The sequence below is a fragment of the Carassius carassius genome, chromosome 21 (genome assembly GCF_963082965.1).
Source record: "Carassius carassius chromosome 21, fCarCar2.1, whole genome shotgun sequence".
Classification (NCBI taxonomy): Eukaryota; Metazoa; Chordata; class Actinopteri; order Cypriniformes; family Cyprinidae; genus Carassius; species Carassius carassius.
Window position 1 is genome coordinate 28,554,727 of NC_081775.1, and position 13,852 is coordinate 28,568,578.

General features: G+C 43.2%; 1 protein-coding gene across 5 annotated transcripts in view; it reads left to right on the forward strand.

The window, feature by feature from the left end:
• The window catches only part of LOC132098069 (glutamate receptor-interacting protein 2-like), a 49,188-nt gene that overhangs the window by 17,294 nt on the left and 18,042 nt on the right, over nucleotides 1–13,852 (forward strand). For all 5 annotated transcript variants that reach the window (XM_059504187.1, XM_059504188.1, XM_059504184.1 and 2 more), the window contains exons 5-6: nucleotides 4,972–5,058; nucleotides 5,944–6,019. In XM_059504187.1, coding sequence (XP_059360170.1) covers nucleotides 4,972–5,058; nucleotides 5,944–6,019 — 163 coding nt within the window. The remainder of the gene's footprint in view (nucleotides 1–4,971; nucleotides 5,059–5,943; nucleotides 6,020–13,852) is intronic.

Consider the following 13,852-nt stretch of genomic DNA (forward strand, 5'->3'; position numbering starts at 1 on the left):
CGAGCGCGAGCTAGCGCGGTGGAGTTCTGTCTTTCAGTTGGTTGAGACCTCAACACGGCTTCTGGCAACGACAGGGGAGCGGTATAACTTAAAGTGTTTAGCTAGTTATCTCCTTGTTGTGAGATGTTGTTTAATTGTTAATGTTAACCGGTTTAACTGTGTAACTATCAACATAAGCTAGCGAGCTAGGCTAGGGTCAGGCTAGTATCTTTCCATAAAGTTGACATTCTTGTGAATTAAGTGACTGACAGGGTCTGTCGCCCGCATCCTAGGTAGCAGCTCGGGCTTTTGTGCAGTTATTGGCCCCAATTTTGCGTGCACGCAGTGTTGGGAAGGTTACTTTGGAAATGTAATAGGTTACAGATTACAAGTTACCCTATTTAAAATGTAATAGTAGTGTAACTTTTTAATTACTTTAATAAAGTAATGTAACTAATTACTTTTGAGTACATTTTGATTACTTTTTATAAATTTCTAATGAATGTTAATTTGCAACTGTTAATCATCTTCAACCATTTTACACCATGCAGGTTTAACCTTACAGTAGTGCTCAATACTGTCAGACTTTCACCATCCTTCATCACTTGAATTAAGATGATCACATTTGAACACATCCACCACACAATCAGACTTTAGTACTGCCTTTTACTTAGAGATTGATCTGAAGTTCAAAGCAGATTTAAAATCAAAAGAAATAGTTTATAGATACTGTTTTTGAAACCAAATCTTTGCATAACTACAGGCATCTAACTGCATCTAACAACGGTTTGGGGAAAAATAGTTAATAAAAAAATAAAAGCATATACATCAACTCAAATATGGTTATCTAATAAGCATTTGTCCTATTTTGTGTACTAAACTCCTGAAACATTGGTGTCTTTTTGAAACACTGCTGTCTCTTTGTATATGATATGATGATAGTTTCTCAAAATAAGTAAAAAATGCTCATGAAGTGACTGTTCTAGAGATTAATTTCCATGAGGGGCGGACTGGGGAAAAAAATAGGCTGGGAAATCTCACACTCATACACCCACAACCCATTCTGAAACATGGACAGCCCTATTTTTTTTGGACCTGACATCAAAAAGATTTGAATCCTTAGGTTGGGGACTTGCAACGTAATTAAGAGTTTTCTCCTGAACTGCACCTTCACTTCCATTATCCACCCATCTCTCTCATGACTTTAATACTGAAGATTTTTATTTGACTTTTACCATGTTTTGTAAGTGCAATTTTGTTTTTTTGGCAAATGAATTACCACTTGTATTTATTTTTACTACAAATTCCATAGTTAAACCACAGTTAGTGCCATATCATAGGCTATATTAATTATCCAAAGGGTTGTGATTTTGTATCCACTAGCTGCCCCTAAACCTATGATAAAATATGATGATTTGTCTGCTTACTTACTACTGTAACATTACAAAAGATAACAATGACGTCATTTATACAGTATTTTGAGTGATTGCGAGCAATGTGCTGCTGCTTGACTAAGTAAACAAAGACAAAACTACATTAGCATATTTACAGATGAAACTGACCTGCACCTGAAACCCTGAACAGAAGTGTCGCTTCTCTGCTCCAGCTGTGCGCTTACACAGTTCTCTCTCTCTCGCATTGATTACTCGGAGTCTGATCCAAACCGTTCGGCGGAGGCGCGGAGAGCGCGCGAGCCCAATCATTGCCAGTCACGACTAACCGATTCATGATTTATTAGAAATTTAATTATCGAATGGCGGATTCGGAAATAATAGCTTTAGTATATTCGGCCTGCAATTATACAATAACAATATTAAAGTAGAAGGCCAAATCGTCTGCCAGGCCACCGGGAATAGTCCCGGTTCTCCCGATGTCCAGTCAGCGCCTCATTTCCACAGACACGCAGAACGTGCAGGATTCATATTCAGTCTTTTTGCGGCTTAATATTCACAGACATCAGTCCATATCGGGTTTTGATTCAAGTGTACTGACCTACTTTTGATTTATTCGTCCAAAATGTGTCATATTGCGTCCGCGTTATAGGCTGAATTCAATTTTTATTACTCGATTCTACGAATGTGTTTTCCGCGTCTCGGAGATTATGGGCCATATGTCTTAGTGCAATTTGGGAAAGAAATAAACTGTATGTGGATGTGTGTAAATATTCAAATGTAATCCTCTTTGTAATCGTTACAATTTTCATAAGTAACTGTAATTTAATTACTCATTTTTTCTTAGTAACTGTAACTGATTACTGTTACATTTATTTTGTAATTAAATTACGTAACGCCGTTACATGTAACTAGTTACTCCCCAACACTGCGTGCACGCGCATGGTGTCATACAATGGCGCCAGTTGCGAAAACAGACAGTCGTAAGTAATACATTGCAATTTGTGTATCGGTGTTTGGTCGTGCATTTAACTAAACGTATCTGATTTACAGCTTGGACTGTCTAACATTAGCTGTGCTTTTGTCGTTTGTGTGTTTTACTGCAGTAAAACAAAAAAAAAAACTGCTCGTTTTCTCTATTGCAATATTCTTTTTCATGAAACAAAATGTGTTTGTTAGAGAGCAGAACAATTTCAGGAGTTTTTTTAAATCTGCCTTAATTACTCTGCCCTTATGTTGATAACATTGAAAAGCCGTGAAGACCTTGTGCTTATACATCGAGCATATCAATAGAATGTCATATGAATTCAGCGAATTCATACTTCCCTTTATTAAATGCTTATTATTGAATCTAAACACTCTTTTGCAGATATTCTACAGGATGAGATGTGTCTCCAGAATGAGTTTATTTGGCCCCTGACCCAGTAAACTTGATGCTTTTTTATTTCTTTTATAGTTTTATTTGAAAATATTATGTTTGCTTATTGTAATTTCTATTTGATTGTAAAACTGTGTAAACTGTAAATAAAAACACTTAATGATTTTCCCATCTCATGTTATTCACAACAGAACTGTGAAATCATAATAAAAATATGATGAAAAGGTGGTACTAAAAGTACATTTATTAGGATAACTGCCAACAGAAGAGTAACATAACATGAATTGGGGTTGTGTAAATGGTTCTGTGATGGACAGTGTCAGTGTTAGTAGCAAATAAAACCGCTTTTGCCTGAAAACAATTCTAAATAGTTAAATATTTTATAAGGGTCATCAGGACACTACAGTCTATGGTCAGAGGTAGACCTTTATTGCCAAATATGTTTGTAAAGATAATTAAATAATTTCTTGTAACAGAAAGCGCTTTCAAGTACACAGATACAACAACAGCAGAACACTGAACCAATTACAGTACAGTAAAATAAAATAAAAAACACAGATATTATGTACATGGTTGTATGCACGTGTGCTTCATACAGCATAACAATATAATTTACATGAAATATATTATTTGACATTTGTCAACTGCCAAATTCATAAATAAACTCATTCTTGAGACACAACTCATCCTCAACACCATCAAACACCGATACACAAATTGCAATGTATTACTTACGACATTGTATGACGCCATGCGCGTGCACGCGAGGGGAGTCAGAATTAGAAACCCCATTTTCACATAAGTTAACGTTATAACACAAAATTGGGGCCAATAACTGCACAAAAGCCCGAGCTGCTACCTCGGATGCGGGCGACAGACCCTGTCAGTCACTTAATTCACAAGAATGTCAACTTTATGGAAAGATACTAGCCTGACCCTAGCCTAGCTCGCTAGCTTATGTTGATAGTTACACAGTTAAACCGGTTAACATTAACAATTAAACAACATCTCACAACAAGGAGATAACTAGCTAAACACTTTAAGTTATACCGCTCCCCTGTCGTTGCCAGAAGCCGTGTTGAGGTCTCAACCAACTGAAAGACAGAACTCCACCGCGCTAGCTCGCGCTCGCGACACAAGCATATCGCGCAGTGTGAACGCGTTCATGTGATTGGCTTAGAAGTAAACAATCCCCCGCGTGGGGTGCGTTCTTGTGATTGGCTTAAACAAGGGAGATATCTGATTGGTTGCTGATCATTCCCCGTTAAAAAAAAGGCATTTGTGTGTCGAGCCAAGTCAGGGGAGTCTCAAAATTCACACACAAATGCAGTGAAGTTCACAGACCGCAAGCAGTTTGTAAATCAAGATATATGTGTGTGTGCATCAGAAATACATTTCTGAATCTTGTCCTGTGCATTTCTAAATCTTGAGTGCATTTTTAAATGTTGTTTGCATTTCTGAATTGTGTGTGTATTTATGAATTTTGTGTGCATTTGTGAATTTTGTATGCATTTGTGAATCTTCTGTGCTTTTTACATATTGTGTGTGCATTTGTGAATTTTGTATGCATTTGTGAATCTTCTGTGCTTTTTACATTTTGGTGTGCATTTGTGAATTTTGTGCGCATTTGTGTATCCTGTGTGTGTATTTATGAATCCTGTGTGTGCGTATGTGAATGTAGTGTGTGCATTTATCTTTTTTGAGACTCCTTTAGCTCCATATGAGGGTGAGTAATTAATGACAGAATTACAATTTTTGGGTGAAATATCTCTTTTTAAGTGTTTAAAAAAAAGTATCTTATTTTCACTGTAGATGCATTTATTTGATCAAAAATACAGTAAAAACAGTAATAATGCAAAATGTTTAAAATGACCATTCTCTGTTTGAATGTATGTTAAAGTGTAATTTATTATCATTACTCCAGTCTTCAGTGTCATCCTTCAGAAATCTTTCTAATATGCTAATCAAGAAGAATTTATTTTTATAAATGTTGAAGACATTCATTAATGTCTTTGACACTTCTGATCATTTTAATGTGTCCTTGCTGAATATACCTAATTTCTATTCATTTCTATTTCAATTAATTAATTAATATTAATGAATGTTATTATTGTTAATTATCAGGATATTTTTTTTTAAATCTAACTGACCCCAAACAATCATTCAGAGAACAGTGTATCTCATCCTCCTGTGACATTAACATAAGCAGTTCTCTGTGTTTAGCTCCCAACAATCCCTGCAGCATCATCTCTAGAACTATCGAAGTGTGCTTGGAGAAAGAAGGGAACAGCTTTGGCTTCGTTCTGAGAGGTACTGAACAACCATCAGGCACTTTAAAATGTCTTTACATGAATATTGCATGTGTTTTTAATAGTGCTGTCAAACGATCAATCGCATACAAAATAAACGTTTATGTTTCCATAATATATATGTGTGTACTGTCTATATTTTTTATGTATATATAAATGCACACACATGCATTTGTATATTAAATTTTATTAATATATACATGTAAATATATATAAATATTTTCTAACTATACTGTATGGATGTGTATTTAAATATACATAATAAATATACATAGTACACACACATATATTACATAAAAACTTTTATTTTGGATGTGATTAATCACGATGAATCATTTGACGGCACTAATTTTCAACTTGAAATGAGGTTATGACCCTAAAACTCAGGAAAAATACATCCATTATGGTTTGAAATCAAATTAGCTGTTTCTGTTTATTATTATTGTAGCACAAAGAATATTCTAGGTTCATTACAACAGTGTTTCCCAAACCAGCTTGTGAGGAACTGCATGGGGGTTATGCTAATAATTAATTTAGTCATAAAAATGTCAAATGAAAGTAAATACTGTAATTTTCACATAAAAACATCTAACTTACAAAGGAAATGAAATATTTTGTTTGCAACATGTGAGCATGTAAACATTATTGAAATATTAATTTTGAAAAATTGAAATAAAAATCTTAAGATTTAAAAAAATATATTTTAGATTTAAAATGGTCCAGTTTGGGAATCCTTTCAATAAAACTCCAGCACTCTGCATATTTGTCTTGTTTTTACAAACTGAGGGAAATGAAAAAATGTATTTGAAATCATTTGTGTGATGTTATCCTCAAGGTCAGCAAGTGTGGAGTTGGCATGTCAGGGGTGTGTTTCACATGCTTTCAGGGGGCTTTCATGAGGACTGGCATAAGGCTCGACCTCTAGTAGTGACCTACGTCAGGCCCGGCGGACCCGCAGACAGGTGAGACCATGATGACTCAAACCATTGGTCTGTATGTGTGTGTGTGTGTGTGAGACACATTTATTAATTACCAGAATGTCTGACTCATTGTGAAGCTCTCTGCTTTAGTGTGTATGTGACATCAGTGCCATCTGCATGCATCCGGTAAGTGATTGTTTTTTGTAATAAGAGTTTTTTTTCTATCTGTGTATGAGATGTTATGTGTTTAGTGTAGATTATAAGAGCGTTCTGTATGTTGTATGTGTGATCGCTGAACCCTGTAAGCTGGTTCTGGAGGCACACGTTAACTGAAGCAGAGGCTGATGACATTAGATTGAGTGAGAAGGGTAGAACACAGCCTGAAGCGCGCACACACACACACACACACACACACACACAAGCAGGCGAAAATCATGCATATGAACACTTACTGTTTCAACTTCTTGCTTTAATGTGAATTAGATTAGCATAGTAACTACACTACCACAGTGTGTACTGTTCTTGCAAAACAACACTTATATCAGTACCTCCAGTTTTTCACAATTCAGCAAAATGTCACATTTTTTGTGTTACTGAGTAATTCACTATTTAAAATAGAGGATGACACGGGAGTGGATTTTCACTCCTGTCCCATCCCACTCCCATAGAAAGAAATCTTGTCCCGTCCCACTCCCAGACCAAAGTTTAAAAAATAATCCCATCCCGCTCCTGGTAAATTGACTCCCACTCCTGTACCGCTCCCATATATTTTTTCTTCAATTAGTGTTTAGTTAATACATAGAATTTGATTTAATCTGCTCTCCATCCTGTTTTAGACCAGCTGCTGAGCCCCTGTTTCTAGATTTTCTCCAGAAAATGGAAGACAGCAAATAAAAGAAAAACAGTACATAGTTCACACCATGTGTAAAATAGTTTAATAAACCCAAAAAGCACATAAAGCTGCATTTTACTCATTTATTGTTGATTTATAGTTTACATTTATAGTTTTTTTTAATTACATGTTAACGATTTTCATCAATTATGCTCTTGCATAATGAGTCCATCTTAGTTATATGTTGCTGTGTAGGAACAAAGGTGCATCTACATTTTCTGGATTGAGGGTAGAACGCCTCTCCTCTATCAGTCTTCCCGCAACAATGAAGCTACGCTCAGAAGGAGTACTTGTTGCGGGGATAGCTAGCAGCCTCTTGGCAACTGGTACGAGCCCACCTGACATCTCCCGCCAGAAGTCAAGAAGACACTGGAAACATGTCAACTTAGTGTCACTCATGTATTGCAGCACCAACTGGCGACCATGTGACTCCATATCACCACTGTCCTCCTTCCTCTCCTCCTCTTCTACACAACTTGCAAAGAAGTTATGCACCTCCGTAGCTCCTTGCTCTGGGGATGGATCTTCAGGAAAAAAGACAGATTCTTATAGAACATTGTCATTTACAATCTAGTTCTTTGTAGTCTAACATACTCAATTGTCTAACACACCTATATTAAACATTACCTATAAGGTAATCCTCACACCTGTCCTGTATGTGTGTGTCACTCTAATTAAATGAAAATAAATTTTGTCATTTGCTCTGCAAATGCTGTTGATGCTAGTGTTATTCACCCTCTTTCTCCACAAGGCCTCTCACTCTCTCCTCTGTCCCTGCCGTTTCTGTGAGTGCTGTCAGGGTGCTGATGACCTCCTCATACTCCTGACCGTTGAGAGTTTTCCTTAAGAAACTCCTCAGGCTAGGAGAGAGAGCTGTGGCTACCTTATGGTACAGGTGGACTTTGAATTTCATCTCCACTGCCTGGGCTAACTTCCCTTTCAGCTAGGGGAGGAGGAGCATGACGATACATGCAACATCATTGCACTGTGCTTATGTTTGCTACTTGAATGACCACCAACTAAATGAAAATCAGAAATGTATTGTATTACCTCTTTTACAATCACACTGTCTCCATCCTGGATCGACAAACCCCTCAGTAGAGTAGCCTTGGTCGGGAGGACAAGGTGAAGGGTAGGTGTCTGATCAGTGGAGAGATGCCTGGTAGCCTCATCGAAAGGTTTCAGGAGTTGGATGATGTCTTCAAGAAGTTCGCAGTCTATGTTGTTGAGGTAACGGAGCTCGTTTCGGCGAAGCAGGATGTCATGCAGCCTCCCAGATCTCAGAGCATCATTAACAGATTGGAGCATTGCTAGTCTGGTATTCCACCTCGTCTCCACAGATTGCTTCAGTGACTGGTCCAGTGCTTTTTGCAACCTAAAATATAAAGAGATTGCACAAGAAAAATGGATGTTACGGTGACATAAATTCCAATTCATTGGCCTCTCTTTTGGGAAAACAACATTTATTAAAAAAAAAAAAAAGAGATTTATTTAAAATTGAGTTAAAAAAAAAACAAAGACCTGTGCAGGTATAAATTACAGTAGCTTAATTTTATTTATTTCATTTTAATTTCTTTCAAACTATATAAGCAGATTTACCAGGAAGACATAAAATTGTCACGTTTGGTGTTACTGAACACACAGGAGAGAGAACCAATTGCGGGTATGTCTTTATTAGGGGTTAATCCACAGAGAATAAACAGTCCAGGCGTGAGTCGAAAACCAGAAGAGCAATCCAAACATAAACTAAACAAGACGGCAAGGCAAGGCAAGATGACGGACAAGAATTAACGTTTAACATTAAACAAGGACTCCGTGACTAAGACTCAGACAGACCAGGTATAAATACACAAAAGGATGATGGGAAAACAGGAGAAAGGTGGGGAACAATCAATTACCTAAACAAGGAGGAAGGTGACCAAATAAGGAGACAGGAAGTGATAAGGTGACAGACACCGTGAGAAAGGAGGACATCTAGTGGAAACCCAGGGACACAACCCAGACACTGTGACAGAACCCCCCCTCTACGGAGCGGCTCCCAGACGCTCCACGACAGACACAAAACAGACCAGGAGGGAGGCGGACAGGTGGAGGCTCAGGGGGAGGGATGGAGGGCCAGAAAAGAAAGACATTGGAAACAGGCACCAGAAAGTAACCACAAAACAGGAAGACCAGGAGGGAGGAGGACTGGAGGAGGTTCAGGGGGAGGGATGGAGGGCCAGACTACAGAGAGGAACAGGGACAGGAGTAAATACAAAAACAACAAACAAAAAACAACATGAAGCCCCCCAGGGCGGGGCAGAAGACCACCACGTCCTGTGGTCGAGGCCAGAGTCCTCCAGGGCGGGGCAGAAGACCACCACAACCGTGTAGTCAGGGCAAGCGCCCCCCAGGGCGGAGCAGAAGACCACCATGTCCGTGTGGTCAGAGCAGAAGCCCCCCAGGGTGGAGCAGAAGACCACCACGTCCTCGTGGTCAGAGCGGACGCCCCCCAGGGCGGAATGGAAGACCACCACGTCCGTGTGGTCAGAGCGGAAGCCCCCCAGGGTGGAGCGGAGGACCACCACGTCCTCGTGGTCGATGCCAGAGTCCCCCAGGGCGGAGCGGATGACCACCACCCCCCTGTGGTCGATGCCGGAGTCCAACAGGCCCGAGCAGCAGCCCACCCAGTGACTTGACTTGACTCTGAACGTCCAACGGTGACCCGCCCTGACTCTGGAAGGTCATCAGTGACTGGCCCTGACTCTGGAGAGTCCACTGGGACCTGACTCGACTCTGGACGGTCAACAGGAACTGGCCCTGACTCTAGACCGGTCTTGGGCACCGAATCGGGAACGGCATCGGGCACCGCCTCGGCCTCGGGAACGGCATCGGGCACCGCCTCGGCATCGGGCACCGCCTCGGCCTCCGGAACAGTATCGGGCACCGCCTCGGCGTCGGGCACCGCCTCAGCATCGGGCACCGCCCTGGCATCGGGCACCGCCCTGGCATCGGGCATCGCCTCGGCATCGGGCACCGCCTCGGCCTCCGGAACAGCATCGGGCACCGCCTCGGCATCGGGCACCGCCTCGGCCTCCGGAACAGCATCGGGCACCGCCTCGGCATCGGGCACCGCCTCGGCCTCCGGAACAGCATCGGGCACCGCCTCGGCATCGGGCACCGCCTCGGCCTCCGGAACAGCATCGGGCACCGCCACGGCATCGGGCACCGCCTCGGCCTCCGGAACAGCATCGGGCACCGCCACGGCATCGGGCACCGCCTCGGCATCGGGCACCGCCTCGGCATCGGGCACCGCCTCGGCATCGGGCACCGCCTCGGCCTCCGGAACAGCATCGGGCCCCGCCTCGGCCTCGGGAACGGCATCGGGCACCGCCTCGGCATCGGGCACCGCCTCGGCCTCCGGAACAGTATCGGGCACCGCCTCGGCATCGGGCACCGCCTCGGCATCGGGCACCGCCTCGGCATCGGGCACCGCCTCGGCATCGGGCACCGCCTCGGCATCGGGCACCGCCTCGGCCTCCGGAACAGTATCGGGCACCGCCTCGGCGTCGGGCACCGCCTCAGCATCGGGCACCGCCTCAGCATCGGGCACCGCCCTGGCATCGGGCATCGCCTCGGCATCGGGCACCGCCTCGGCCTCCGGAACAGCATCGGGCACCGCCTCGGCCTCCGGAACAGCATCGGGCACCGCCTCGGCATCGGGCACCGCCTCGGCCTCCGGAACAGCATCGGGCACCGCCTCGGCATCGGGCACCGCCTCGGCCTCCGGAACAGCATCGGGCACCGCCTCGGCATCGGGCACCGCCTCGGCATCGGGCACCGCCTCGGCATCGGGCCCCGCCTCGGCCTCCGGAACAGCATCGGGCCCCGCCTCGGCCTCCGGAACAGCATCGGGCACCGCCTCGGTCTCCGGAACAGCATCGGGCACCGCCTCGGTCTCCGGAACGGCATCGGGCACCGCCTCGGGAACGTCCTCTGGGCCTTGAGGAACGGTAGACGCCTGTCTCCTCCTCCTCCGTCCTCTATGTTGGCGAGCCGGTGACACCTTATCTGGAGACTCAGGCGTTGAGTCGGCCATCTTGTGCTGTGGCGCTGGGCTGGCGGCCATCTTGTGCTGTGGCTCTGGGCTGGCAGCCATCTTGTGCTGTGGCCCTGGATTGGCGGCCATCTTGAGCAGTGGTGCTGGGCTGGGGACCGCCCCACCGGAAGAGACCGGAGTGGCTGGGGCATTCCACAGAAGCCGATGCTGCACATAGTACACAAACTCCCAGTAGTCCAGTGTCTCTAAATGTACCATCTCCTCCTGAGACACTGGATCATCCAGCCCGCCGTTGAAGTAGTCCTTCAAGGCCGCATCGTTGTATCCCATACCCTCGGCCAGGGACCAGAACACCTGTGCCAGGGCACCCACCTCATTGCCCTCTTGGCGGAGAGCGATCAGCCGGAGATACTTAGCTCTCCGCTCCGCCATCTTGGCTGGGGAACGGGGAAAAAACATACCGCTGGATCTCAGTGTGACGGAGTCCTTCTGTCACGTTTGGTGTTACTGAACACACAGGAGAGAGAACCAATTGCGGGTATGTCTTTATTAGGGGTTAATCCACAGAGAATAAACAGTCCAGGCGTGAGTCGAAAACCAGAAGAGCAATCCAAACATAAACTAAACAAGACGGCAAGGCAAGGCAAGATGACGGACAAGAATTAACGTTTAACATTAAACAAGGACTCCGTGACTAAGACTCAGACAGACCAGGTATAAATACACAAAAGGATGATGGGGAAACAGGAGACAGGTGGGGAACAATCAATTACCTAAACAAGGAGGAAGGTGACCAAATAAGGAGACAGGAAGTGATAAGGTGACAGACACCGTGAGAAAGGAGGACATCTAGTGGAAACCCAGGGACACAACCCAGACACTGTGACAAAAATTGTATGCTATTTTACCCTGCTCTTTTGAAATGTGTGACAAGGGTCTTTGTGTCCTTAAACAGCTTGATGATGTTGCTGTGCACTGGGTTGTCCTCGTCCAAGTAGTCAAATACATGTTTTAAGATTAAGTTGATATTATGGCCAGCACAGGAGAGTCGGACATAATCCTTGAATGCTGCAACCACATTTGAGCCATTATCCGTTACAAAAGCGGTGTCGTTGCTCAGGATGCCAAATTCCTGTGTGAGGTAAAAAAAAAAAAAAGATTAAAAAAAGACTAACACAAAAGCTTTGCAAAAAGAAGCCCAGATATAAGAGCATCAAAACAGAATGACTAACGGTCCTGTAACTGAACAGAGAACTTTTCAATAAATGTTTATAACTATATTAGGACAAAACATACAGTGTTTACACATATGCTTAATGCATATCAGCACAGGAGGACACCAAGATATGAAAATATGAAAACTATTTTTAAAAGTTTGACATTTTTATGAAACGTTTTCCTTAATCTATCAAAAAAGTAAAACTGCCTCCGACACAGAGAGCAGCAAATGCAGCTGCCTGCAACAAACTGATGTGCAGTACAGTAAGGGACAGTGACACACACATGTTGTATTTATTGATATATTTCTCTTATTGTATAATTTTTCTTGTAAACATGTTTTTTGTTGTTACTGTTGCACTCTGTTCTCATACTTTTCCCAATTTTATCATTAATTAGCAATATTAATTACACATGCCTTGTGGATAAAGATGATCTGATTTGAGAGACAGACAGACACACGGAGAGAGATACCTGAAGGATTCTCTCCACAGTCCTTCTGATGTGGTCACTGGATTTAACACCTTCCATCTCTCTTGTGGCCAGAATCCGATTTACCATCTTCCAGTCAAGGATGTAATGCACTGTAACAGTGATGTAGTGTGTGTTGGTCCTTTCCTCTGTCCAAAGGTCTGTGGTTACAGCATGGTCTCTAGTCTGCATTAAAGGAAGAATTATATTTTTAATGGGCCACAAAATAGCTTGCATGTAAAAAAGATTAACAGTTTAGAATATGGAGATATTATGGCGTTTAAAAATTGTAAGGAAAATTTGGTGTATAGGGTTTAGAATCTATAGATCACAGACTACTGCGTGAGAGGTACAATTTATGTATAAAAATAGTGCAGAGTGACATACCTGACTGAGCTCCTCCATGACCAGCAGTTTTATTTTCTCATACTCCCCTTCTACGTGACGGGAAACTGTGCGTGCACATGGCAGTATGTCTTCCACCTGCACGTTACTTCCATATTTGGCTCCAATGTCGAGCAGCTCCTGTGCTACATTGGTAAAGCCTTTCCCCTCTACCACAGCAAAGGGTCTGAGATCTTGGCTGCACATGCGAGCAATTCTGTCGGTCAGACGAGACTTGACACCTGACGGCAATTTTCGCTTGATGAACGAAGGGATGCTTGGCTGATTCTTTGCCGAATTTGCCTTGCAAGTGTGCCTCTTCAGACCGCTCGTCCCTGAATCACTTGCGTACTTGACTAAGACTAAGCATGTCTTACAAGCAGCGTACATCGTGCTATCACCGTCACATTCTACTCTCATAAACTTAATTAATATTTCCGACTTTCCGACCAGTTCTGTGAACTTAATAGACATGTCATTACTTCTGACTTTGCGCTGTAAATCATTTTTTGCCACATCGACTTCTCCGCGGCTGTTAGTTCCCTCCATCACTGCTCTTTGAATTCCGGCGGGAAGCCGTGACAAAAAGCACTGATGGCTTCTGGGACGGCTGGGTCGTGTAGTTATTTTTTAATTGCGTTACATTGTAGGCGTATTAAAAGGAAACTACAAAATGGTGCATTTACTTTTTTCTTTTTTGGTCGTCTTTGCTATTGGTTGATTCCCGCTCCCGTCTGCTCCCGTTAACCATTTATCCTGTACCGTCCAAATCCCGTGATTAATAGCAAAGATGACTCCCATCCTGCAGGAATCCCACGGGAATCCCGTGACCCGTGGGATTCCCGAAAAAATGTCAGCCTCTAATTTAAAA